Source organism: Mobula hypostoma, chromosome 27, assembly GCF_963921235.1.
Source record: "Mobula hypostoma chromosome 27, sMobHyp1.1, whole genome shotgun sequence".
In the NCBI taxonomy this organism is placed as follows: Eukaryota; Metazoa; Chordata; class Chondrichthyes; order Myliobatiformes; family Myliobatidae; genus Mobula; species Mobula hypostoma.
In genome coordinates, this window is record NC_086123.1 from 22,592,730 (window position 1) to 22,607,386 (window position 14,657).

Sequence of the window (14,657 nt, forward strand, 5' to 3'; positions counted from 1 at the left end):
TATCTCTATTTCAAATTTCCCATATCTGCAATAATTTCTCACCCAGCCAACACACTTTTTGTCCCTCTTCCCTCCGGGAGAAGGCTCAGGAGCTTGAAGACTCGTACGGCCAGGTTTGGGAACAGCTTCTTTCCAACTGCGATAAGACTGTTGAACGGGTCCTGACCTGGATCTGGGCCGAACCCTCCAAATATCCGGACCTGCCTCTGGTTTTTGCACTATCTTACTTTCCCTTCTCCATTTTCTATTTATGATTTATAATTTAAATTTTTACTATTTACTATCGATTTGTAATCTACGGAGTGCGAAGCACAGAATCAAATATCTCTCTGATGATTGTACGCTCTAGTGTCAATTGTTTGGCGACAATAAAGTATAAAGCATAATTTGCCTTTTTAAATGATTGCAAAGGCAAAATGATATGTATCCCATCTTAGCGCTGGGTTGCAAGTTGTGACCTAAGGCCCATAAAGCCATGAAGCTGCAGAGCTGGCAGCTTTTTCATTATTAAACATCAAACAAGCAGCTCTTTTGCAAGTTTACAATCTGGTCCCTTCAGTAATTATTTCGCCCATATTGCTGTTTATACAAATCACTAAGGGTACAGAACAAAACGTAGATTCGGCAGCAATTGTGGGAAGGAAATAATTATTTTTTCAGGTCATTGATCTTACATCAGGACATTTTTGCCTGCTTGTTTCCTGCTCGTTATCCCACTGGTGTTCAGGGCAGCAATGAAGGTCCTCCATCTCTCTCTGTCCTTGGCCATCTTCTCTATTGTGTCCCAGGTGTGGTTCAGGGTCCTCTGTCGCACACAGATGTAGAAGGATTCTTCATTGCTGTTTCCATAGCAATTTTTGTTTTACCAGCTCGGGCTGTTAGCTCTGAGCTGAACCCCCAAACCTGGAGGACTGGAGGACCACTGATCCTGGCCTGTACCCTTTGACCTGTTTGGCATGGGTGACCCTACCAAGAGCCAAAGCACACGGCCCTGACTCCAGCCAATGTAGCTCTCTGGGTCACCGAGGCACGCAACCCTTCCAACCCATGACAAGGGTGTGGTTCTCAAGGAGGACATTTTTGCATAGTGCATGTAAAATGTGTCTGGTGATGTTCTGCAACTTCCACGTTATTGTTGCAGGTATCATCAGAAAATTTGAGAGCCCAAAGAAGATGATTGGGGAATAGTTCAAATAGGTGACTTCTACTGGCTGCACTTGACTAGATGCCTTTATATAGAGGATGATTTGAGCTAAAACATATTGCCCGGGTCTTAGAAACACTCTTCTTAAATTCACCCCCATTTTGAGGCCCAAACATCCAGAGCAGCACTTTCTGTTCTTGCTTCTGAAATCTGGTTCCATTGAAATCAAGAGTAAGGAATACACAGGTCTCCAAACGTAGGATTGAAGAGCCACATTGACAACTGCCTGGTTAAACCAATGGTAAAGGTGTAATAACCATTGAGCAATTCAACCAGTTTGAGCTCTGGTATTTTTTCCCCCAAAAATGCTGAAATCAACCCGTCCAAATTATTCTAGGAAGAGACAGATTTTAGTTTGTTCCTCCTGTCTCATTTTCTTACCTTTTATCTTCTCCTACCCTACCCTCATGGTCTGTCCATCACCTCCCTCAGCAGCCCGTCTCCTTTCCCTTACTATATTCCATTGTCCTCTCCTATCAGATTCCTTCTTCTTCAGCGCTTTATTGCTTCTACCTACACCTCCCCCAACTTCTCACATTGCCCCCCCTTCCCCACCCACCCATCTTCTCCTCACCTTGACTTTCCTACCACCTGCCAGCTTGCACTCCCCCCCACTCCTCCCACCTTCTTACCCTGGCATCAGCCCCTTCCTTTCCAGCCCTGAAGAAGGGTCTCAGCCTGAAACGTCAACTATCCATTTCCCTCCATAGATACCACCTGGCCTGCAGAATCCTCCAGCATTTTGTGTGTGTTCCTCAAGATTTCCAGTATCTCTCGTGCAAATGATGGCGCATGATCCCCCCTCCCCCCATGATGCGTTATAATGATGTTTCTGGGCAGTTTACTAGTGTGGCATGGTAAATGGCTGTGTGGACAACAGAGGGGTAAATCAGGGCAAGAAGTATCCTAAAAAGTAAGATGAAAATGTGACCTTGGATTGTCTGGAGGATATTTACCAGCAAAATATAGAGCTTTACCTATCATCTCAGGCGGTTGATCCTGTGTGTGGTATATGATCAGAAAATTGGGCAATTTGTGCCACATGTTACATGGGTAATTATTATGAGGTATTTTGTGGAGATACAGTGTTTCAGTTAGATTGGACAATGGTGGGATTACTTCTGGAATATTGGCTTGCTATTTCCGGAAGGATATGAATACAGTGAAATCAATTCAAAGAAAGTTTACTGGACTAATGTGTACAGTGGTCAGGTTGTCTTATGAGGAAAGGCTAGGATTGTACCTGATGACGTTTAGAAAAGGGAAAAGGACGGCATGGTAGTGTAGTGTTTAGCACAACGCTTTACAGTACCAGCGACCCAGGTTCAATTCCCGCCGCGGCCTGTAAGGAGTTTGTACATTCTCCCCATGACCCCGTGAGTTTCCTCTGGGTGCCCTGGTTTCCTCCCACTGCCCAAAGACGTACTAGTTGGTAGATTAATTGGTCAGTGTAACTTGTCCTGTGATTAGGCTAGGATGAAATCGGGGATTGCGGGGTGGTGAGGCTCGAAGAGCTGGAAAGCCCTATTCCACGCTGTATCTCAATAAATAAATAGAAGTAAGCTCCTGAAAACGTCCAGACAAGAACTGGAGGATTTTTCCCCTTATATGAGGTTAGAACTAAGAGTAAAAGGAGTCAGAGGTGCTTTTTTTTAATTTTGGAGGGTTAGAAGTTTTTGGAATTCTTCCTCAAAGGGAAACAGAGTCCTATATGTTTCAGGCAGAGTTAGATCATCTCTTGATAAAGAAGGGAATGAAATGTTACAAGGTTTAGGTGGGAATGTTACAGTCTGATCACTTACAATATGGTTGAATGGATGCAGGGACTGAGTAACCTAATTGTGTGTTTGTAATGGGTAGGAAATTGCCCCACCCTTGTAACTCAAGACCCAGGAGATAATTTATCTCCATGATCTCTTTTATTTTCTTTTTCAGCAGGGTGGCTTTGAACTGACATCAAAGCCCACCTACAGTAAACTGAGCTACCAGTTTAAAATTAGGACAGAAGTTACTGACAATCCGGTACATTGTTTGTACCTTCATAGAGATTAAAATAACCTGCAGCTCTTATCTCTGGTTATTGGGCTCAAAGTTTAAGTTTTCTGCATACCAAGCAATATCAGAGACAAGTATTGTTTTCCCATGATACACTGATACACCAGTTTGGTTGTCAAGTTTTGGCAAGAAAATAGGTGTACATACATATATGTTAGGGTGTATTCAGGAGTTCTGGTATATACCAAATGCTAATTTTAACAGGAGCAAGTTTTCAGACCTGAATGTGGATTGTAGACTGAATATAAAATGCAGCCCTGAACAATAGTTTTCCTGGAGCTGTGGACTGGAGTTGATTGTAAACCAGACAATGCTGATTAACTTTCGTTTTGTGTGTCTGGAATGTGGCTGCAATGAATGAGGTGCTTGAAAACTACGTATATGTAATTCAAATGAAGCATTGTAGATACATTGTAACTATAGAATTGTCCTTCTGTTACCTTTGATCTTTAACATAAAATGTCATGTAATATTGAGCCAGGAGGGCCTCTTCTTACAGGAGCATCTCAATATGATGTCGATTGCTCGTTTTTGTTGAATAAACACTTTTATAGCCACTAACTTCAGTGTCTCTCCAGTGATTTTGCTCACATCACAACAGTGTAAACTGTTGGATCAGTTATTCCTGGGATTACAAAGCCTAAATTTGCATATCACTTGGAGCGATTGATGCACTTTGCACATGATTGTGGGTGATAATTCATGCCCGCATTATGTAGAAGGAATGCCATTTAACATCTGAGAGTGAGAGCACAGCGCACTCAGCAAATGTTTTGAAATTAATCACTTTCATTTGGGGATATCCATTCCAGAAATGATTAATTCTCCATAAAAAAATTAAATAAAGTTCTGGACTGATGATAATAAACACCTCTTTTGGAATTAAATTCACAAAATGAACTCTGGACAATTTGTTGAGATAATAGGTCCAAACACGACCATGAACACTACCTCCCTACTTTTTTTCCTATTTTTGCACAACTTACTTAATTTAATTTATATACGTAGCCCCCCTGGCCAGCCTCAGGGTCACTTGGCTCACTGTCGTCTAGGGAAACAGCCCTCGGCCCTGCCAAACTGGGTAATCAGTTTGTGTGGATGCTGTGTGATGTACCCCACCCCGCCCAAATAACAGACAATACACCAGATACGATTAAATGATTTACAGTTTATAGATATTACTGGAACTATATAACTATTAGAGAATAAAATATAAAAGGAAAATAAAAGGCACCACACTTATCAAAGTTCAATTTCTTCGTGCACAAACAGTTGGAGCTCAGGATCCTTCTTCTTCACCCTGCGACCCCTCGGACCACCTCGGCCGGTCGCCTGGGACCAGCAATGGTGGTCGACCAGACGCTCCACATGAGTCCGTCTCCTCTCCTCGCCGAACGCCCTGCTTGGGGTCCGACCCCGTTAGCAGACATCACAGCACCTGGTCCATCCTCTGTGTCTCTCTCTCTCTCCCGCCTTCTCCCCCCAAACCCCGCGCATACAATATCTTCAAATACACCAGAAACATAACAACTATCCCAATTAGTTCGTAACATATTCTTATCACACTCTAACCCAAAACAAGCTGCTAGCACAAGAGCTTTCTCAGCATTTAACATAACAAAGAAGCATTGCCAAGTATAACGTAACAAAGAAGCCATTTTAATTAGCCTATGCAGTAACATAAAAGACAAAACCCCTTTACACATATATATATCTATCTTACTGTAATTCACATTTTTCCTATTATTATGTATTGCTTTGTACTGCTGCTGCAAAGCCTCCAAGAGGACCACAACCTTGTCGTAGGGTTTGGAGGCTTGTGTGCCTCAATGACCCGGAGAGCTCTGTTGGCTGGAGTCAGGGATTTGTGCTTTGGCTCTTGGTAGGGTCACCCATGCCAAACAGGTCAAAGGGTAGAAGAGGCCAGACTAAGAGTGGTCCACCGGTCCTCCAGGTTCGGGGGTTCAGCTCGGGGCTGACAACCCTGACTGGTCCAAAAATAAAATCGTTACTGAAACAGCAATGAAGAATCCTTCCAGACAGACAGAGATGGAGGACCTTCATTGCTGCCCTAAATGCCAGCAATATAACAGACAGTAAGTAAATCGCTGCAAAGATAATAAATTTCATGACATGTGCCAGTAATATTAAACCTGAGTCTGATTCTGAAATGTTTTGAATTATTTCACTCCTACAGAGTGAGAGAGAGAGAGAGAGTAATGTAATTTTATTCTAATGTTTATATCTAACAGTCATATTCATATCTATTATTAATATTCATGTCTAATAGGAATGCCTATTTATATCAAACATGTAGAATTTAAATCATTCAGTGGTTGGAATACAGGACTGACGTTCTACCTGTATTTTTATAGTGGGAACCCAGCCCTGTACTGAAATGGGGTACACCTTCACAAAATCGGACTTCCACTGAAATGTTTCTCCATTTCAAATTTGCAGGCATGATGACGTCATTGGGAAGATTTCTCTCGACAAGGAGAACCTTGCAGCTCATTTACGAGGTGAGTAACCGGAGAGTTGGAATTAGAGCAGGCGCGTTCAAAAGCCGTTCTTTTACCGCAGAGTAAAGAGAGCGATCAGCAAACTAAGCTGTAGGAAAATCTGCCTAAGGGGACCATGGAATAAAAATGGTTAAGAACCCCATCCTTAGACGCTGGTTGACCTGCTGATTTCCTACAGCACTTTGTGTGTGTTGCTAAGAAATTCATCCTTGTTTAGTGGGTCTAAATCCTTCAGTATGTGACTTCAGCATATTGACCTTTGTCTCTGAAGAACATTCTCCAGAAGTTCAAAGCAGTGTGACACTGACTGGGAATAAATTTCCAGACAAGGGAACCGAGAGCAAAATTAAATACCAGCTATCTAGCACATATTAGAAATTCATATCACAGATTTTGTAATCCTCTAGATTTGTTTAGAAAAATCAATACAAACAATTTGTACTTATTTTTAATTTACACTAATTAAAGCCTGTGGGTTTCTTTTCTCCTCCTTATATAAATCTCATAATTTGTCTATGATTATATTGCCAATTCCCATTAGCAAGTGGGAGAAATGTTTTTTAAGCTTAATTACAAAAAGATTGTCACTCCAGCAGTGCAGACGGAATGCGTGGGAGCCCCAGCTTGCACTTCTGGCAATTAATTTAACAGCTAAAGACGAACAAACACAAAGGAGAGAATTTACTGCTCTTAGATCTTTCCTTTTGATTTTTTTTTGTTGTTTGTGGCTCTTATTGTTCCTCCTCTTTTGGAGGAACGCGTGCTTAAGGTGATATTTCAAAGCAGGCTTTATTTGAGATTCTGTGTGAGATTCCTCTTGGGGTTTGCCTGAAGACTTAAGAGAAGCAGGTATAAATGCAATGGACCCAAACAGAGCTTGTGCTTAACACTAGAAGTGTTTATTTATTCTTTCAGGTACAGTGCAGAATAGGCTTTCCCACCGCACTGCCCTGCAATCCCCCCATTTAATCCTAGACTAATCACCCGTCAATTTACAATGACCAATTAACCTACCAACTAGTAGGTCTTTGGACTGCAGAAGAAATACGGAGAGAGCGAACAAACTTACAGATTGTGGCAGGAATTGAACCCGCGTCACTGGTACTGTAATGCGTTGTGCTAACCACTATGCTAGACATGGGGATTCTTTCCAGATTTCACGCTCATTTAATCAGGCCATCTGACCGCATGAAGTTGACTGTATTTGCGAAACGTGAGAAGTTCTAAGTGATAGAAAGACATTGAAGACTTCCAACATAGTTTTAGAATCAAAACATTATTAAAGAATAATAACGCAAACAACAGGAATTCTGCAGATGCTGGAAATTCAAGCAACACACATGAGGCAACACTTCACCTGTGAGTCGGCTGGGGTGATATACTGCGTCCGGTGCTCCAGATGTAGCCTTGTATATATTGGCGAGACCCAACGCAGACTGGGAGACCGCTTTGCTGAACACCTACGCTCTGTCCGCCAGAGAAAGCAGGATCTCCCAGTGGCCACACATTTTAATTCCACATCCCATTCCCATTCTGACATGTCTATCCACGGCCTCCTCTACTGTAAAGATGAAGCCACACTCAGGTTGGAGGAACAACACCTTATATTCCGTCTGGGTAGCCTCCAACCTGATGGCATGAACATCGACTTCTCTAACTTCCGCTAAGGCCCCACCTGCCCCTCGTACCCCATCTGTTACTTATTTTTATGCACACATTCTTTCTCTCACTCTCCTTTTTCTCCCTCTGACCCTCTGAATATACCTCTTGCCCATCCTCTGGGTCCCCCCCTCCTTGTCTTTCTTCCCGGACCTCCTGTCCCATGATCCTCTCGTATCCCCTTTTGCCTATCACCTGTCCAGCTCTTGGCTCTATCCCTCCCCCTCCTGTCTTCTCCTATCATTTTGGATCTCCCCCTCCCCCTCCAGCTTTCAAATCCCTTACTCACTCTTCCTTCAGTTAGTCCTGACGAAGGGTCTCGGCCTGAAACGTCGACTGCACCTCTTCCTACAGATGCTGCCTGGCCTGCTGCGTTCACCAGCAACTTTGATGTGTGTTGCTTAAAGAATAATATATGATTTGAGAGTAAAGTGTCCATTTCTTCTATTCATAACCTGCTTTAAACTGATGGTCTCCCGAATCATGATTTATTTGGGAGGAATATTTTCTCGTGCTATATTTTAACAAGTGCAATAATTTTATCTCTCAGTGTTAGAAGTAAGATTTACTGACCTGCTACGTTGATTTTGCACCAAAAGTAAGAACCATTTTTAAGAGGACCTCAGAGGAAATGCTTCAGTTGTCTGACTTGATTGATGGTGACAAGGTTATACATGCAAACCCAATTGCATATCCTGGAGAATGAGAGATTTACAGAGATTAATAAAAATACCGATAAGGCGGGTGTAGTGGGAGAAGCCAGTGCGCAATGGAAACATTTCCAGAGGGAGAGACAGCGAGAGATTACGGGAAGATAGCAGGGTAATATTGAGTTGAATTGTGTGAAAGTTGTTTAGTTTTGAAGTCCCAGGGGTAAGGCAATGGGAAATCAACGTGAGAAGGTAACAATGTTGTGCAGAGGTCAAAGTTCAAAGTAAGCTTATTATCAGAGAACATATCCATCGCCATGTACAGCCCTGAGATTATTTTATAGTCATAGTCATACTTTATTGATCCCGGGGGAAATTGGTTTTCGTTACAGTTGCACCATAAATAATTAAATAGTAATAAAACCATAAATAGTTAAATAGTAGTATGTAAATTATGCCAGGAAATAAATCCAGGACCAGCCTATTGGCTCAGGGTGCCTGACCCTCCCAAGATTGATGGCCACAGGCAGGAATGACCTCCTACGACGCTCTGTGTTGCATCTCGATGGAATGAGTTTCTGGCTGAATGTACTCCTGTGCCTAACCAGTCCATTATGTAGTGGATGGGAGACATTGTCCAAGATGGCATGAAACTTGGACAGCATCCTCTTTTCAGACACCACCGTCAGAGAGTCCAGTTCCATCCCCACAACATCACTGGCCTTACGAATGGGCTTGTTGATTCTGTTGGTGCCTGCTACCCTCAGCCTGCTGCCCCAGCACACAACAGCAAACACGATCGCACCGGCCACCACAGGCTTGTAGAACATCCTCAGCATCATCCGGCAGATGTTAAAGGACCTCAGTCTCCTCAGGAAATAGAGACGGCTTTATTGCGGGCATACTCAATAAATCCATAATAGGATCAATGAAAGACTGCACCAACTTGGGCGTTCTACCAGTGTGTGAAAGACAAAATTGGAGATACAGCAAGTACTTTGTTAAGGTCCGTGTGTTTTTTTTTCCTGGAGCCGATAGTTTCTCTTTATCAAGGTCCTAGGAAATTGTGTTCAATATGTTTAATATTCTTGATTTAGTTTGATTTCCATGGAGCCGACTTTCAGAAGTGGAGTCTGCCCTGCTTGTGTTGCATCCATGTTGGGGAAGAATCTCTACTTCAAGCATTTGACGGTAGTGGGCTAAAGGGAGCCTTGGGAGCACTTAGAGGCAAAGTGCTGTCTCTTGGATCTTGGCGCTGTTGTTGCAAACAGCTTCATCCCCATCAAAAAAAGGAGTTCAGATGCAGTTATTTGGATTCTTCCTCGATATGTATTCCCGTTTGCAATTCCCACAGTAACAATTGATGCTGAGATCTCAGCCCCTCATATCAGAACTAAGGATGACTGTGAACTCCAGCCGAGACTGTAGAGATGTGCTGATCCTCAGCTGTATGTAAGGAGTTAATGGAGGGGTAGATTAGGTGTGGTTTTACTTTGTTTTAGTGATTTTCCTCCTTGGACACACCTAGAGAGGGCAGTGAGCAATGCATTTTACACTACTGTCCCCTGAAGACCTCAGTATACGCTCTGCTGTCAAAGTTCAAAGTACATTTATTATCAACGTGTGGGTACATTATATAACCTTGAGATTCGTCTCCTTATAGGCAGCCCCCAAACAAAGAAACCTCAAAAGAACTCACTAAAAAATATGAAGACTACTAAACACCCAACGTGCAGAGAGAAAAAAAAACAAATTGTGCAAACAATAAAAGCAAGCAAATAGCATTCGGACCTGAGGTCCACGAAAGAGAGACCGCCCGCAGGAGCGAAGCACAGACTCAGTTCAGCGCAGAGCCGAGTAAACATCGCGGAGGAGCGAGATAAACAGGCCTGTCCTTCACCCCGGGCCCCGGCACCCTGACCTTTTCCTTCTGGCCCGGTGCTTAAACCGTCGTCCAAACATCGGGTTCTGTTGGTTCGGTAGGCCCTGGGGCCTGCACCCCACCATCTCGAGTCATGCGCCTGACCTTTCCAATTCTGCATCACCCTGAAATGGGGCAAAAGAAATGGAAGGAAAACAGCTGAAGGCCACCATAATCCTCAACACGGGCTCATGCTTCCTGCCCGTGGCACCCTAGTGCAGAAGTTCATGGTTGCTGACTCAAAGATGCTGTGCTCTGCGTTTCCCAAGCCTTTTGCTCGACGCCTTTTACTACAAGCCGACAAAATCAAATTTCGAGGGGGTTGTCTCACCATGAACTTCACTTTGGGCATGCTTATTTAGGGCACACGTTCTTTATTAACAAAATAAACTTGGCACGTGGCCAAGTGGTTAAGGCATTCGTCTAGTGATCTGAAGGTTGCTAGTTTGAACCTTGGCTGAGGCAGCGTGTTGTGTCCTTGAGCAAGGCACTTAATCACACATTGCTCTGCGATGACACCAGTGCCAAGCTGTATAGGTCCTAATGCCCTTCCCTTGGACAACATCGGTGGCATGGAGAGGGGAGACTTGCAGCATAGGCAACTGCCGGTCTTCCACACAACCTTGCCCAGGCCTGAGCTCTGGAAACCTTCCAAGGTGCAACTCCATGGTCTCACGAGACTTACGGATGCCTGTAAAACTTTATTCGTAATAAAAAATATTTACAAGAATAAACTATTCCGTGCCTTTTCATTCATTCTGTATAAGGTCAACGCTTTCCATACTGTCCTGGCACTGCTGCTGCCCCTCAGTGTGGCACTGCAGTTTATATTAACTACTACAAAAAATTGAGGGGCTTCCTCCCCCTCTGCCGATTTCACCCCCCCCCTCAGTAGGAGAAGAATGCTACACTGTGGTCCTTCCTCACAGAGCACCAAGTTTCAGGGCGTTCCTCAGCATGTTTGTAGTTACCAGACGGAATGAGATTTTCCACAGACATAGCGACATAGCATGGGAGGAAGTGAGTAAATGAACACTTGCATGGCTGTATATTCAGGGTCAAATATAGTACTGTATGTAGTATGAGAGGTTGTGTTTCATGCACCAAACAATGCTGGGTGTTCCTTCTCTATTTGAGTAATGCTTTGTATTTAAAATATTACAATGGACTCTCATGTTGCAAAGCGTTGGGCTTGATCAGCTTGTCCGGGCAATCTGAAGCAGCTAATTGCAGCAAGCTTCCACCCTCTATCATAGATAACTTGATCAGACCATAGGGTTTTCGTGGCAAGATACGGAAGTAGATTGCCATGCCTTCCTTCCACACAGATGCTGTTACTGCCCAGGTTGGGACCTGGCTGGGTTTGAACTCATGACCATCTGCCACGAAGTCTGGTGCTGATGCCACTACGCCACCAGCCGGACCCTCTTTAACATACTTGATCCAATGATAGTCCAGCAGTCCAATTGCAGTGTATAGAGTCCCAGAGTCCTTTGCTTTTATCGCACCAGGTTTAGTTCCCTCCAGCTCCTTTCATCCACAATAACAACAAAATATTTTTATTCTCTTCAGAAACAACGACTGCTGTTTCTACCCGTTGGAAGTATAGTTACCAAAAACAATTGAATGAATTCTCAGGTAGAGACACCAGGAATATTGCCTAAAATAGTTTAAATCAGTCTGGCTCCAGGGATTCAGCTGCTAGTCTATCAGTTGGGTATGTGCTAATTATACTCTATCTAAAATAATGCCATTTGCTATTAATTATCTGTGACATGCTGTGTAGCTTCTGCCTGACTTCTCAGGTAGATGTTAAAAATCCCATGATGCTCTTCAGTGAAGAACAAGGAGGTGACCAGGTCTCATTTAACTCTCAATCAAAATGGCTGAAACGGATTACTTGGTTATAATCTTGCTGCTATTTGTGGAAGTTGGCTGCTGTGTTTTCCCATATTGCACCAATAATTACCTCAGAAGGTACCAAAACATTTTGGAATTTCCTAATGAGAGCAGTTTTATTGATGTAAGTTCAGAGATGAGCGAACCATTTTAGGACGAATAGTTGCATATAAAACAGAAAGGGCATTTTTATTGCTTCCTGTTTGGCTAAATATTTTGTGTTGATCCCAGCTGCACCCACTTTCTCTCCACTGAATGAGAGTTAAGCAACTGATATTTTGGGGTGATAGTTTGACGACGACTCAACAAAAGCAACAATCTTTTTAGGCAACAATTTGCAAATGTGCATACTTCTTCATCATTATGTTTTGGTTAATTCTCACAAAAAGGTCACAACCTCCTCCATCAGCTCTTTACATGGCACTATTTCTCTTCTTTGCCTGAGAAATGACTGGAGTCGGAGCTTAATTCATGAAAGCAGTCAGCCATTAATTGCTGCTAGCATCAGTAGTTAATACCTGTGTCCGATTTGGTCCGTCTGGGTTGGATGTGGAAAGCTGATCGCATCAGCTCTTCCCAATCAGTTAATATAAAATTTACATAATTTAATTTAAACAGTTAATGGTGTAAATATTTTTCTGAAAAAAGTACTAATAAAACATAAACAATTAATTAAAAACAAATTTTAAATCTTGCAAATCAGAAAAAAAAAATTTAAATGATATGCTTAGTTCCTCTCGCTCCTGGACAAGAATCTCATTGAAATAATGGGAACTCCGGTATTAGGCCAGACCTGCTTAATATGTGATCATTGTAAAGTTATCAGCTCCATCATGGGCAGTAGCCGCCGTAGTATCGAGGACATCTTCAAGAAGTGGTGCTTCAGAAAGGCGGTGTCCATCATTAAGGACCCCCACCACTTAGGACATGCCCTCTTCTCGTTGCTACCATCAGAAAGGAGGTATAGGAGCCTGAAGACACACACTCAGTGATTCAGGAACAGCTTCTTCCACTCAGCCATACGATTCCTAAATGGATATTGAACCCATGAACACTAACTTACTTCTGTTTTTACACTACTATTTTTAATTTAACTTTTTAATATACACATATATACTTACTCTGATTTATTTATCTATTTATTCATTCTATATTTATCATGTATTACATTGTGTTGCTGCCACTAAGTTAACAAATTTCACAACATTTGCCGGTGATATTAAACACGATTCTGATCAGAGAATCTCTAGTGTGATGTTATTAGATTGCTTGATGAGAGATGCAGTGTTATCCGTCTTTTGGCACTGAATAACTTACTCAAGATGTCTGAAAATTACTGTATAAAACTACTGACAAGTAAAACAACATAAAGCTGAACTGAATATGCCTGAACTCTTTCGATTTTGTGTCTTATATTCTGTGTTTTTCACTCTTTTTTTTTGTTGCTGTTTGTGTGATATGTTTTTTTTGAGCATGGGGGTGTGGTTTGATGTTTTTCTTTGGAGGGGTTCCATCGTTTTTTTATTTTCTTGGCTGTCTGTGAGTAAGACAAATCTCAGGGTTGTATACTGCATACGTACTTTGATAATGTCCTCTGAATCTTTGAATTTGGAGTTTTAGCTGGAAACAGTGGACTAAGTTCTGGAGGCTGCGTTCAATTCTTCTGAAGGGAATTACCGGCATTCCCTGCAATAAACACTTGGAATTTTGTAGATTTGTAGTTATCTTATGTAAGTTATTCAGTGCCAAGAGATGGATAACAGTGCATCTCCCAACTAGCAATCTAACAACGTCACACTAGAGATTCTCTGATTGCTTACTAGGTCGTGTTGGCCGAATACTGGAATTCACATTATTTCAATGAGATTTTTGGCCAGGAGGCGATGGGGCTAAATGCCTCATTTTAATTTTTTTTTTCTGATTTGTAACATTTTTAATTTGTTTTAATTAACTAAAGTTTAAATATTATTAATAGGTTTTTTCAGAAAAATATTTATACCATTAAATATTTAAATTAAATGATGTAAGTTTTAGATGAACTGAGTGTGGAGAGGTAATGAGATCAGCTTTCCACATCCAACCCAGGTCAATGTGGATGAGCTGGGTCTGGACGCCTGAGTCAGGGTGAATGGCTGTTTTGGCCGTTTGGTTGATGGGAGGTTACACTGCATAAAACATGTCTGGATAAATTTGGTGCTCCATTCAAATAATTTAGTTTTCTTCTAACAGGGATTGCAGTTAAATAGACAATTAGACGTTGATAAATATATTTCATCTTCGCTGACCACAATGCTGTTAAGATTGCAACTAGAGATTGAATCGGCTCATTTTTATGTAGTAAAGTTAGTGTATTGATATGCATATTAATGCCATGCATTAAATTTTAACTTGTTTATTTGAATTGCAGTCTGTTCCTACATATGAAAGAGTACTATTCCTACACATATTTAGGGAGTGGCAGCGTCCATTACTAAGGACCTCCAGCACCCAGGGCATGCCCTATTCTCACTGTTACCGTCAGGTAGGAGATACAGAAGCCTGAAGGCACACACTCAGCGATTCAGGAACAGCCTCTTCCCCTCTGCCATCCGATTCATAAATGGACTTTGAAGCTTTGGACACTACCTCACTTTTTAAAAATATATACAGTATTTCTGTTTTTGTACATTTTAGAAAATCTATTCAATATACGTAATTGATTTACTTGTTTATTTATTATTATGTTTTATTTTATTTATCATTATTAT

At 42.0% G+C, this 14,657-nt stretch overlaps 1 protein-coding gene across 1 annotated transcript in view; it reads left to right on the forward strand.

The window, feature by feature from the left end:
• LOC134338523 (rasGAP-activating-like protein 1) overlaps window positions 1–14,657 on the forward strand; it is a 304,354-nt gene that overhangs the window by 43,191 nt on the left and 246,506 nt on the right. Inside the window, exon 4 of the mRNA XM_063034413.1 lies at window positions 5,720–5,781. Within this exon, the coding sequence (XP_062890483.1) occupies window positions 5,720–5,781 (62 nt within the window). The remainder of the gene's footprint in view (window positions 1–5,719; window positions 5,782–14,657) is intronic.